The 14,457-nt window shown below is 37.4% G+C and overlaps 1 protein-coding gene across 2 annotated transcripts in view; it reads left to right on the top strand.

Annotated features, from left to right (window-relative positions):
* MRPL1 (mitochondrial ribosomal protein L1) overlaps window positions 1-14,457 on the top strand; it is a 97,217-nt gene that overhangs the window by 82,185 nt on the left and 575 nt on the right. Inside the window, exon 9 of one of the 2 annotated variants that reach the window (XR_003910698.1) lies at window positions 5,555-5,637. Coding sequence is in view for 1 of the 2 variants with exons in the window: in XM_029944445.1 (XP_029800305.1) it covers window positions 5,555-5,636 (82 nt within the window). In the remaining variant the exon portion in view is untranslated. Of the gene's footprint in view, window positions 1-5,554; window positions 5,638-14,457 lie in introns of those variants that run through there. The other variant, XM_029944445.1, reaches the window with a different exon arrangement.

Genomic DNA, 14,457 nt, shown 5'->3' with positions numbered 1-14,457 from the left:
AACACAGCTAGGTAACTCTGAAATCATTCTGAATACTCAAGAAATCAACCTGAAGACTGAGAGACCCCACAACTAGAGGGAGAGAAGAGGCTGTTTGGAGGAAGGTAGGAAGTGTGGAGAGCTGGTTTAAGGGAGAAATGGATCTGATCAAGGGTACTGTAGAGGGGGAGGGAGTCCTGGTTGCAGAGAAAGATGAGAGAGAGAGAGAGAGAGAGAGAGAGATGCACAGGGATAAATACAAGATCACCTCTCCAATCCTATTGGCTGGAAAAAGAAGCGGGACTGTATTTTGAGTTTTTGCAGCCACTGGGGCTCCAAGAGTAGAGTTTCAGAGGTCCCCAGGCTTGACTGTGATAGAGACCTGAGGATGCTGTCCTACCCCTGGAGTGGAGGCAGGCAAACAACCTGGGGCAAACTGTGCAAACTGAGGATGACCGAAGGAGTGGGAAGGGACTGTTCATACATTTTGGAGCTCATCTGTGAGAGGTGGTATTGCCTCTCAGAGACAAAAGAACTGGTGGGCACCATTTCCCTTTCCCATCCCTCAGGAAAAACCAACTTCAGTAAACAGCGCAATGCCAATCCTGCTTAACATCAAGTCTCGCCCAGCCTGCTCTCTGGTGGTACTGCTTTTCTCAGGTAAGTTTGCCTAATGACCAGTGCCAGAGGGACCCCTCGCCCAGAAGACCAGCACAAACCCCCACACTCATCATGTCTGCTGACCTAGAGTTCTGCCAAGCTTCAATTCTAGTAGAAATGACATCAGGTCTCTTTTAGCAAGCTTACCAGAGCACACCTGGTTAAAACTTGCCACACTTGTGGCTAAGGTCCAGATGCTCCCCACTCTCCGCTAGGAGAAACTCTGCAGAGAGAGGACTGACCTGAGGGAGAGAGCAACCATAACATAGAAGCAGTGCATGCAGCACACACCAGAGACACTTCTTGAAGTGCTAGGCCCTGAAAATTGTATTCCCTCTTCATAAAGCCATTACTCTCAGGATCAGGAAATGTAACAGACTTTCCTAACATACGGAAGACAGAGACAAAATGCCAAGACTGAGGAATTTGTCTCAAAAGAAAAAACAAGAAAAGGTCATAGCCAGGGATCTAATATGTCTCCCGAGGCAAGGAAAACAAAAGCAAAAATAGTCTATGGGGACTTACATCAAGATAAAAAGCTGAACAAAACCAAAAGGCAACCTTTGGAATGGGAGAAGATATTTGCAAATGACATACCTGATAAAGGGTTAATATCCAAGATCTATAAAGAACTTCTCAAATTCAACACCCCAAAAACAATCCAATTTAAAAAGTGTGCAGAAGATGGGGTGCCTGGGTGGCTCAGTCAGTTAAACGTCTGACTTGTTCAGGTCATGATCTCGTAGTTTGTGAGTTTGAGCCCTGCATTGGGCTCTTTGCGGTCAGCAGGAAGCCCACTTCAGTTACTCTGTCTCCTTATCTTTCTGCCCCTCCTCTACTTGCTCTCTCTCTCTTTCTTTCTCTCTCTCAAAAATAAATATTTTTTTGAAAAATGAGCCCAAGATGTGAATAGACATTTTTCCAAAGAGGACATACAGATGGCTAACAGACACATGAAGAGATGCTCAACATCACTCATCATCAGGGAAATGCAAATCAGTACCACAATGAGATATCACCTCACACCTGTCGGAATGGCTAAAATTAACAACACAGGAAACAGATGTTGATGAGGATGCTGAGAAAGGGGAACTGTTCCTCTTGCATGGTTGGTGGAAATGCAAAATGGTGCAGCTACTCTGGAAAACACATGGAGTTTCCTCAGGAAGTTAAAAATGATCCAGCAACTGGACTAGTAGGATTTACCCAAAGGATACAAAAATACTGATTTGAAGGTATACATGTACCTGGATTTTTACAGCAGCATATCAACAGTAGCCACGTGATGGAAAGAGCCCAAGTGTCTATTGACTGATGAATGGATGTGTGTGTGTGTGTGTACATATATAAAATGGGATATTACTCAGCTATCAAAAAGAATGGAATCTTGCCACTTCTAACAATGTGGATGGAGCTAGAGAATATTATGCCCGTTGAAATAAGTTAGAGAAAGATAAATATTATGTGACTTCACTCATTTGTGGAACTTAAGAAACAAAACAGATGGGGCACCTGTGTGGCTCCATAGGTTGAGCGTCTGACTTCAGCTCAGGTCATGATCTCATGGTTCATGGTTTGAGCCCCACACCGGGCTCTGTGGAGACAGCTCAGAGCCTGGAGCCTGCTTTGGATCCTGTTTCTCCCCCCTCTGCCTGCTCCTCCCCCACTCATGCCCTGTCTCTCAAAAAAAAAAGTGTAAAAAAAAAAAAAACAGATGAACATAGGGGAAAGTAAGGCAAGGCAGAAAACAGACTGTTAACTATAGAGACAAACTGAGGGTTGCTGGAGGGGAGATGGTTGGGGGGATGGGCTAAATGCGTGATGGATATTAAGGAGGGCACTTGTTGAGATGAGCACTGGGTGTTATATGTAAGTGATGAATCACTATTCTACACCTGAAACTAGTATTACACTGATGTTAACTGAAATTTAAATAAAAACTTGAAAAAAAAATAATTGCCTTAGACATTTTGATGACTACAATTTGCCTTGCATATATATGCATCTCAGAGGAATGAAAAAAAAGGTCAGGAACCACGGATTTTTAGTTTCTCATAACTGTAGGAACTCATGAAGACAAAAGTTAGGAATTGCATGGAAAGAGGAAAATCTGATAAAACAAAGAGAGACATAGTTCACCTGTATCCACTGAACCTCCACCCAAACCTCTTCCATCTAGTCTGCTTGGGGACTTCTTTCTGACATAATAAGGGATGGTAAGCAGAAGTAGAATTCAGAACTTTAATTTCTCGATGCTATGTGTGCTACAGAATGAGGAATAACTGTCTTGCCCTGTAGTGAATAGTCTAGCTAAACATAGATAATATTGTGACTGTTAGATATTCAAATACATACATGTGCTCATATACAAATGGATATAGTCAAGGTCCACCGGTCCCATTTTTTTTCTTTCTTGCTGTACCATGTCTTGTGCTCTGATATTGAGAATCTAACAGATAATACCATCTCCCCAAAATGGCTCATCCTTGCCTTTTTGCATGAGAATGTTATTGCATGAGAGCACCAGGAAGTGCAGAGTAACTGAGATATTGGTAGAGAAGCTTGCAAATATTGCTTTCCTGAGATATCTCTAGATTATTGTCAGCCCAAGTACATTTCCTGTGCAAGTTTTGATAAAATTCATGCATGCGTACTTTTTTTGGTTCATAGTTTTTTTTAGCATCAGTAGCCATAGTTAGGGACATCTGAGTGGGTCAGTCAGTTAAGCCTCTGACTTCAGCTCAGGTTATGATCTCACAATTCATGGGTTCCAGTCCTGCATTGGGCTCTGTGCTGACAACTCAAAGCCAGGACCCTGCTTTGGATTCTGTCTCACTGTCTCTCTGCCCCTCCACACTCATGCTCCATCTCTCTCTCAAGAATAAATAAACATTAAAAAAATAGTAACACTATGTAAACCATAAAATATATACTTTTTCATAATTTTGTGTAATATCTACAAGAAAAGGTGAAGTGTTATAGCTGTAAATATATTTTAAAATTCAACACACACACACATTTGCTATGCTAAAAATATAAAAGATTAGACAAATTTGGACAAAAATGTAAACTATGTTTGAAAACATTTTTATATATTTTAGAACTTAATGAAATCATTGAAGGCATCCTAATGACGAAAGTTGCTGAGGAAGTCTTTGTTTTGTATTTCTAAAGCACATATTGCATTTGTGTAGCATTTTATTTTAGCTTACTGCAGGCAGTATAAGTCCACAGAAAGTATAGTTGAGTTTATTGTATTATATAGTATAACAATGTAGAGCATAAGTTAATAGTAAATAGTAAAAAAAATATGTTGGACATCTTGTTTTTTCTTGTATCTCTTACTTTCCCAAATTTAAGTTAGCTGTAGGTCTTTAACAAAGAGTGAAGGATGAAGGAACCTAGAGATGTAACTGTTACTTCAGTTGATAAAAGGAAGAAAGACAATTTGATTAATGTGGAGAATTACATTTTTATTTTGTTTTGATTTTAAAATGCTTTTAATGTTTATTTTTGAGAGAGAGAGTGAAAGAGACAGTACAAGTGAGCGAGCGAGAGAGAGATAGATGGATAGTACAAGTGAGGTTGGGGCAGAGAGTGAGGGAGACACAGAATCTGAAGCAGGCTCCAGGCTCTGAGCTGTCAGCACAGAGCCTGACATGGAGCTCGAACTCACACACGGCAAAATCATGACCTGAGTCGAAATTGGATGCTTAACTGACTGACCCAGCCAGGTGCCCCATTTCTTTAAAATTTTTTTTTTAAAGATTGTTTTGATTTTTAGCATAGCAAATGTATGGTGCATTATCTGCCTGTGAACTATTTGATTCACTGCAAATTAAAATCTGTAAGTTCTGTGGACTTCAAGCAATTAAGCGTTGCTTGATTTTTTTTTTTCTCACAGAACTCCCACTTAAGGATTGGCATAAAGTGAATTCCTCCAATAATGTCCTCCAATTATCACTCTCATTTAGGGTTTGGTATTGCGTCATGTCCAAGTGAGTGTCAAATAAATGTTGTCCGGTGGTAATGAGAATAATTTTTTTCATGAGGAATTCTGTCTATGCTTATTACCCAGCACATTTCTTACAGTGGTTTCACAGTCATTGGAAAACAGAAACCTTGCTTAAACTTGAACTGTTACCATGTGATTTTTGCCAGTTATGCTATTATGAGTTTTACATGAATTAAAAAAATTTTTGCATTTGGCAAAGCTTAAAATCCTTTAAACACTGGATAGAATATAACTAATTTAAGTAGTATATTTTAGAAGAGTAACGTGCATTGAATTTGAATGATAAACACACGAACTATCCAAACTTAGGAGCTAGGTTTTGGAGTTTTATGAATAGGGCTTTTTTAGTATATATTTACTTACTGTAATTTTTGTTGAGCAGCGGGATAATTGTTATCGCATAGAGTGTTATAGCATACTGAAAATGTCTGTGTATCAGATACGTGTAATGTGATTGTGTGTGTTAAGTAGTTTTGTACTCCTGAAAGCATGAACTTCTAAACATTTTATTAGTTTCCTTTAAAAGTAAATTAATAAAAAATTTCAAGAGGAAATATCACTAATTCCTTGGGGGTAGGGATCCCAGGATGGGATATTCTGCCTCAGGATGTGCTTTGGGGAAATTACTTGAAAATTAAGGAATCTCAAGAACAACTTCAAAATACTTTACTATGACATGTTCCATAAGATAATTATGTCTTGACATGTAAGGACATGTGAATGTAGCATTCTAAATGAAGAGTTACGGGAACTTTTTTTCCATAGTAAGGTCTCTTAATGATAGCTTGCATTAGTTGAATATTTGAAAAACAGTGCCTAAAATAAATACTGATGCAGTTACTAAAAGTTGTATTGTCTTTTCACTTTCACATTATTAATGTTCTCTACCTTCTCTTTCAGTTGGATATGCCAAGTGACCAGATAGCAGCAAATCTGCAAGCAGTTATCAGTGAAGTTTGTAAGCACAGACCACTCAGTTTGGGTGAGTGGTTTGCTGGGGCGGACTTCCCTCTAGTTCTGTGTTTCTTTAGACACGGAAGGTATTGGGTGCCTGGGTGGCTCCGTTGGTCAAGCATCCCACTCTTGAATTTTGGCGTAACTCATGATCTCGCAGTTCATGGGACTGAGCCTTGTGTCGGGCTCTGCCCTGACAGCATGGAGCCTGCTTGGCATTCTCTCCCCCTACTCACTGCGCCTCTCTTTCTCTCTCAAAATAAATAAATAAATAAACTTTTAAAAAGTGTAAAATATTAAGAGAACAATCAAGTTAGTATGCAAGTACAATATACAGCAGTAGCAGGATTTTCTAGGATTAAATAAATAAAATTTAATTCTCCAAAGGATTCCTAATTACCTTATTAACATGTTGCAGTTGTTTGGATAAGACACCTCTTACATGAGTAAGAAACACATCCTGAAATCTTCGTAAATTCCCACATTATTTGTATCATTAAGTGTGTTAAACTTTGAAAGAAAACTGTAATCACCTTAAACTTACAGTAGTGTTAAATAGAAACTAAAATCATGTATGAAATCTTTTGAGGCCAGACCATTCATTGGCATTAGCAATTGTCTTTCTTAATCTTATTTATTTTAGAAAAGAACAAAGTTTTTAATCATGTCCTGAGAGATATCTCCTATAAACAGTGATTCGTGGAGAGCAGTGAGACTTGATCGAGATGTGGAAGCTGTTAATAGGATAGGAGCGCCTACAGTGTCCTTAGTAGTGCATTACGTGCTGTGCATATATTGTATGTATTTTATTCCTGGCTGCTTGAAACCAAAGAAAGTGTTCATTGCACGCAATAGACTCTTCATTTATAGACTTCGCATTATAGGACTCTGTCAGGTTTAGTTTTATCACCAAGTGTATAATTAAAACACAATCTTAAGCTATTTTTTATTTTCTTTGAGAGTTAACCACCACCGGCGAATAAATACCTCATTTGTTAATTCTGCTGTCGTAGGTACGGCCATAGTACTTAGTAATTGTATGTGTACGCATTCTTATATTCCATGCAGCACTCTGAAATCAGTATAGAATCTCCTGAGGCTGTCACAGGATTGTAATGATGGACAGCAAATCTTGAAAAGCAATGTATTCTCTTTTGCCATTTTTTAAATTGTAGTATAATTGACACAATATTGTTTTAGTTTCATGTGTACAACATAGTAATTCAACATTTGTATATGTTGCAAATTGATCACCACAATAAGCCTACTTACCATCTGTCACCATACAAAGTTAATACAATATTATTGACTATATTCCTTGTGCTGTACATTATATCCCCTGACTTTTTTATTTCATAACTGAATGTTTGTACCTCTTGATTTCCTTCACCCACTTTGCCCCTCCCCTCAGACACTTCCCCTGCTGGCAGCCATCACTCTGTTCCCTCTATGAGACTGGGTCGCATTTGGTTTTGTCAGTTTGTTTTGCTTTTTAGAGTTTACTTGTAAGTGAAATCATTGATATTTGCCTTTCTGACTCATTTCACTTAGCATAATACATATCCTCAAGTCCATTAATGTCACAAATAGTAAGATTTCATTCTTTAGTGTGCTTGAGTAGTATTCCATTGTGTGTGTGTGTATCTGTGTACACCACATCTTTATTCATTCATGTAGAGATGGTCACTTAGGTTGTTTCCGTATCTTAGCTACTGGAAATAATGCCGCAGGGAACATAGGGGTGCATGTATCTTTTGAAACTAGTGTGTTCTTTTTCTTCAGACCGATACTGAAAAGTGAAATTGCTGAATCATAGGATTGTCTGTTACTAATTTTTTGAGGAATCCCCATACTGTTTCCCAGTGTCTGACCAAATTTTCATTCCCACAAACAGTTCATAAGAGTTCCCTTTTCTCCACATCCTTGCCAACACTTGTTTTGTTTTTGTTTTTTTTTGATAATAGCCATTCTGACAGGTATGAGGTAATAACTCATTGTGGTTTTAATTTGCATTTCCCTGGTGATTAATGATGTTGAGCATCTATCTTTTCAAGTGCCTGTTGTCCATGAAATGGGAAAATGTCTATTTAGATTCTCTGCCCAATTTTAAATTGGATTTTTTAAATTATTGAGTTATAGGAGCTCTTTATGAAATGTTGGCTACTAACCTTTTATCAGATATATGATTTGCTAATGCTGTCTTCCATCCAGTGGGTTGCCTTTTCATTTTGAATGGTTTCCTTTGCTATGCAGAGCTTTTTAATTTGATATAGTTCCATTTATTTATTTTTGTTGTTGTTCTTACCCTTTGGAATCATACAGAAAACCTGCCAAGACCAATACTGAGGAACTTATCACTGTGTTTTCGTGTAGGAGTTTTATGGTTTCACGTTTTACCTTCAAGTCTTTACCTTCAAGGCTTTATTATTTGAGTTAATTTTTGTATGTGGTAGGAGGTATTGGTTTCCTTCTGCATGTAGCTCTTCAGTTTTCCCAACACCATTCGTTAAAGAGACTGCCTTTCGTCCATTGTGTATCCTTGCCTCTTTTGTTGTAAATTATTTGGCCATATATGTGTGCCTTTATTTCTGGGTTCTCTATTCTGTTCCATGAATCCATATGTCTTTTATGTTCATACTTTATGGTTTGAATTACTATAGCTTTGTAGTGTAGTTTGAAATCAGAAGGCTTGATATTTCTGGTTTTGTTCTTTCTCAAGATTGCTTTGGCTTTTCAGGATCTTTTGTGGGTCCATACAAATTTTAGAATGATTTATTCTCTTTCTGTGAACCACACCACTGGAATTTGATAGGTATTGCTTTAAAGTTGTAGATTGTTTTGGGTAATATGTACATTTTAATAATATTAATTCTTCTAATCGATGAGCATGGAATATCTATTTCTTTGTATCATCTTCAGTTCCTTTCATCACCATCTTATGGTGTTCCATGTACTAATCTTTCACCTTTTTTATTAAATTTATTCCTAAGGGAGTGCCTGGGTGGCTCATTCAGTTAAGCATCCAACTTTGGCTCATGATCTCGTGGTCCATGAGTTCAAGTCTTGCATTAGACTCTGTGCTGGCAGCTCAGAGCCTGGAGCCTGCTTCAGATTCTGTGTCTCCCTCTCTCTGCCTCTCTCCTGCTTGCACCTCTGTCTCTCTAAGATAAACAACAAAAAAAAAGTTTTTAAAATGTATTCCTAGGTATGTTTATTCTTTTTGGTGTAGTTATATATGGGATTGCTTTCTTAATTTCTCTTTCTGATAGTTTGTTGTTAGTGTATAGAAAGAACTGATTTTTGTTTATTGCTTTTGTACCCTTCCACTTCACTGAATTTGTTTATTGGTTCTAACAGACTTTTGGTGTGGTCCTTATGGCTTTTTCTATATATGATATGTCTTCTACACACAGTGACTATTTTGCATCTTCCTTTTCTATTTGGATGCCTTTTTTGGTTTTGCCTAAATGCTACGACTAGAACTTCCAATACTATGTTGAGTAACAGTGGGGAGATTGGGCATCCTTGTCTTGTTTCTGATCTTAGAGGAAAAGCTCTCAACTTTTCACCATTGATTAGGATATTATTTGTGGGCTTGTATATGGCCTTTAGTATGTTGAGGTATGTATGTTCTCTCTTTAACCACTCTGTTGAAAGTTTGTATTGTAAATGGATGTGAGTTTTGTCGGATGCTTTTTCTGCATCTATTGAGGTGATCATATGATTTTTATTTTTCATTTTGTTAATTTGTATTACATTGATTGATGTGCACATCTTGAACCATGCTTTCATCCCTGGAATAAATCCCACTTGATCATGGTGTGTGATTCTTTTCATGTATTTTAGAATTTGGCTTGCTAATATTTTGTTGAAGATTTTCACATATGTGTGCATCAAGATTGCAATTTTTTTTTTTTTTTTTGTGGTGTCCTCATCTAAAGTTGGTATCAGGGTAATACTAGCCTCAAAAAATGAGTCTGGAAGCATTGTCTCATCTTCAGTTTTTGGGGAGATTTTGAGAAGGCTAGGTACTAAATCTTTGAATGTCTGTTAGAATTTACCAGCTAAGCTAGCTAATCTTAGATTTTTGTTTGTTGGGAGGTTTTTGATTACTCATTCAATCTGTTTGCTATTATAAGTCTATTCAGATTTTCTCTTGTTCCCAACTGAATCTTGGAAGTTTGTTTGTTTTCAGGTATTTAATAATTTTTTTCTAGGTTGTCCAGTTTGTTGACATGTAACTGTTCATAGTAATCTGTTATGATCCTTTGTTTTCCTGTGGTATTGATTGTAATTCTCTTTCATTTCTGATTTCTTTATGACCCTGCTCACTCTTTTTCTTGGTGAGCCTAATTAATGTTTGTTAATTATCTTTTCAAAGAACAAGCTCTTAGTTTCATTGATCTTTTCCATTGTCGTTTTAGTCTCTATTTCTTTATTTCCCCTCTGATATTTATTATTTCTTTCCTTCTATTAACTTTGCATTTCATTTGTTGTTCTTTTTGTAGTTATTTTCTGTTTAAAGTTAGATTGTTTATTTAAGATTTTTCTTATTTCTTGATGTAGGCCTATATTGCTATGAATTTCTCTCCTATAACCGCTTCTGATGCATCCCAGGGATTCTTGTATGTTGTGTTTCTGTTTTCATAAGTCTCTAGGTATTTTTGATTTTTCCTTTTTATTTCTTTGATAACTCATTAGTTGTTCAGTAGCATGTTACTTAATCTCCACATTTTTGTGTGTTTTTTTCTAGTCTTCCTTCAATTGATTTCTGTTTTCATAACATTGTGGTTAGAAAAGATGCTTAATATTATCTCTATACTCTGAGAGTTGTTTTGTGGCTTAATCTGTGGTCTATCCTAAAGAATGTTCCATGTGCACTTGACAAGAAACTATGTTTTGTTTTTGGATGGAATGTTTTATATAAATGTATTAAGTCTATCTGGTCTAATATGTTGTTTAAGGGTAATGTTTCTTTATTGATTACCTGTTAAGATCATCTATCCATTGATATACGTGGAGTGTTAAAATCCCCTAATATTTCTTTCTGTCTCTCCTTTTAGGTTTGTTAATATTTGCTTTATATATTTTGGTGCTTCTGTGTTGGGTGCATAGATATTTATACATGCTGTATCTTTTTGCCTGGTTGACCCTTTTTATCATTATGTAATGCCCTTTTATTACAGTCTGTTTTAAAGTCTTTTTTGTTGGGTAAGTTTAGCTACATCAGCTTTTTGTTAGTTTATATCCATTTGCACAGATTGTCTTTTTCCATCCTTTTTCTTTCAGTCCTATCTTCTGAGCTGAGTCTCTTATAGGCAATGTATAGATGAGTCTTGTTTTTGTTTGTTTGGTTGGTTTTTTTAATCCATTCAGCCACTTTATGTCTTTTGATTGAAAGATTTAGACTATTTTTAAACTGGACCATTACCATGTTTAAAATAATTATTGATAGGTATGTACTTATTGCCATTTTGTTAATTGTTTTCTGGCTGTTTTTGTTGTTCCTCTTTGTTCTGTTCTTTCTTTTTAAACATTTATTTATTTATTTACTTATTTAGAGAGTGAGCACAAGTGGGGGGGAGGGGCAGAGAGAGAGGGAGAGAGAGACTCTCAAACAGGCTCTGCTGTCAGCGCAGACCCTGATGTGGGGCTGAAACTCACAAACCGTGAGAGATCATGACCTGAGCCGAAATCAAGAGTTGGATGCTCAGCCAACTGAGCCACCCAGGTGCCCCTCTGGTCTTTTCTTTCCATCTTTCCTTCTGGTTATAATAATTTTCTTTAAAATTTTGTTTAGATTCTTTTTTCATTTTCTTTTTGTATCATTGTAAGTTTTTTTCTTTGTGGTTACCCTGAGGTTCACATATACCATTCTGTGTATATAACACTCTGTTTTCAATTGGTAGCAACTTAATTGAAACTCGTTCCAATACTCTACATTTTTATTCCACTCCCTGTGTTTTATAGTTTTGATGTCACATTTTAATACTTTTTCATTTTATTAACTAACTTCTTAATATAGTTTTAGTTAGTTTTACTGCTTTTGTCTTTTGACTTTTATGCTGGTTTTAAAAGTGAGTAAATGTACTTTTACAATATACTTAACATTTTCCAGTGACATTTTTACTAAGTATGTTTTTTTGTCATTGATTAGTACTATTTCTTTTCAGTTTAACGAAGTCTCTTTGACATTTCTTGTAGTCATGAATTCCTTTAGCTTTTACTTATCTGAAAAACTCTCTCTCTTCCTATTTTGAAATGATAACCTTGCTGGGTACCGTATTCTTGGTTGTAGATATTTTCCTTTAAACGCCTTGAATATGTTCTACCAGTCACTTTTGCCTGCAAAGTTTCTTCTGAAAAATTTGCTGATAGCCTTAACGGGCTTCCTTTTTATGTATCAAGTTGTTTTTCTCCTGCTGCTTTTAAGATTCTCTCTTTAACTTTCGACATTTTAATTTGTGTCTTAGTGTGAATACCTTCAGTTTCATCTTATTTAGAACTTTCTGTCCTTGGATCTGGATGTTGATTTCCTTTCTCAAGTTAGGGTTTTCAGTGATTTTTTTCTTTTTTATAAGTTTTCTGCCCATTTCTTCTCTGTCTGGAACTTTCTGCTTGCCCTATGTGTTCCTTAAGCTATTTCAACTATTTAAAATTCTTTTTTCTTTTTGTTTCCTTTTCTGAGTGAGTCCATTGCTTTGTCTTCCAGGTTGCTGATCTGTTTTTCGTCCAGTCTGCTGTTGAATTTCTCCAGGGTATTTTTCAGTTCACTTATTTTATTCTTCAGCTCTGTGATTTTTATTTGGTACTTTCACATATTTTCTGTCTGTTCATTGAAGTTCTCCTGTGTTCATCCATTCTTCCCCCAAGTGAGCATCTTTATGACTGTTACTTTGATACCTTTATCAGGCAGATTACTTATCTTCATTTCATTAAGGGCTTTTTCTCAGTTTCTGTCTTGTTCTTTCATTTGGAACATATTCCTCTATTTTGGCCTGATTCTGTGTATGTCTGTGTATTGAAACAGGTACCTCTGCCAATCTTAAAGGAGTGTCCTTATATACAAGATTTTCTGTGGGGCTTAGAAGTGTAACCCCCCAGCCACCAGAGCCAGGTGCTCAAGTGTGTCCCCCGTCTGGGCTTCATGTATCTGCCAGCTGTGTGGGGGTGGGGGTGGGGATGGTATGGGCACTTGTCTGTCTGTGGCACAGGTGTGGTAGGAGTGAGGGGATGGGCCAGGGTCTCAGCTGGCTAGCTGGGCACCAGGCTTCCTTACTGGGTGGGGCTGCCCATCTGGTTGGCTGTGGTTTGGCCACCGCATAACGGGGTAGTAGTGCGTGGGGCTCTTGCCCACCAGCTGTGCTCTGGATGTGGCACGGGAGGAGGGCAATGCATGCCTGGTGGTACTGGCAGATTAGAGTAGGATTGCCAATGTGGCTCCTGCCAGCACTGGCATTAGCAGGGTTCAGTGAGATTACAAAACTGTCATCCACCTGCACTTTCATCCCCAAAGAGAGTCTCAACAGGTTTCTTATTTCAGCAGTTTCTTTAAGATTAATATGTGGGTTTCCTTCACATACGGTCTAGTGCTTTTCCACTGCCTCTTTTGCACCAGGTTGTGGGGTGAGTTTGTGGATGAGCCCTTTAACATACAGGTCCCTGTTCTCTCCAGTTCTGCGGTTCTCCTGGATGCACTCTGCCGGTTTTCAAAGCCATGTGTTTTGGTACCTCATCTGTCTGGTACAGGACACAGTGGTCAGGGTGCCTGGTTTGGGGGACAAAGCCCTGTCCTCAGGGAAAGGTCATGTGTTTTTGAGACCCCTCCACATTGTCAGTCGCCTAGCCTGGGGTGGGGTTTTTGCCAACAGTGTTGTTTCCGCCATTCCTACTTGTCTTGCTGCAGCCCTTTTACCCTTTGCTGTGGAGGTGCTGCTCATCTGGTTTTCAGGACTTTTTCAAGGGAATTATTCCATATGTAGCTGTAGATATGCTGTGTCAATGTTATGCTGCCATCTTGAACTGTCTCTATCTTTCTTTTCCATTTTAAATGAAGTCTCTTAATTGTTCTTATGAGAAGCTTTTTCATTTTTAGGGAATTTTACGAAATGTTCAGTAACACAGAGAAAGCATCTGTGCTATTTCAAATAAATATTTAGAATATTGCCATCACAGGTAAATGTCACCACCTGCTCCCTTCACTTTCGACTTTGCAGTAAAATAAATTCTAGGTGATCATCTTCTGGAAGAGAGAAATGAATTATTACAGCTTATGTAGTTTCAAGGATAAATCTCTAGTATGCTAGAGTTTCTTTACTTTGTCTTCTACTCTAGAAAGCAAATGATCTTCTATTCCTCATAATTCAAAAATCTTAGTTCAGTAATATCAGTCCTTTTTTTTTTGAATTTTAAAATCTTTAATCAAATTTCATCGAAGATTATGAGCCATATTGCATGCCATGATTAGCTTTCTATGAATAACTTTGCTTTCTGTATACAAATCAGTGTCAATGAAATAAAAAATGAAACCATATGCTAGGCATATACTAGGCAAACTTTATTAATCTTGTTTCAAACTTTATTCCCAGGCTTCTTCAGCTTAATTAGCTGCAAGGAATGAATTGTGTATAAGCAAAAACTGAAAAGAGCTGCAGTGTCCAAGGGGCTCGGGCTTAAAAATATCAGAGATCTAGGTTTTATCAGGTCCATGAACAGAATTTTTAAAAAGCAGTCATAATATAAAATCGCAGCTCCCAGTAACTTCTTCAAGTTTTGTCTTCTTCAGAAGTTGACTCCATTCAGTTGGCTTCATTCTTGAAGCTTCATCGCACTTCTCCACAAGATCTGGA

This window comes from Suricata suricatta, chromosome 1, assembly GCF_006229205.1.
Source record: "Suricata suricatta isolate VVHF042 chromosome 1, meerkat_22Aug2017_6uvM2_HiC, whole genome shotgun sequence".
NCBI classification, from domain to species: domain Eukaryota; kingdom Metazoa; phylum Chordata; class Mammalia; order Carnivora; family Herpestidae; genus Suricata; species Suricata suricatta.
Note: the sequence above shows the minus strand (reverse complement) of the source record. Positions and strands in the feature narration are given on the sequence as shown.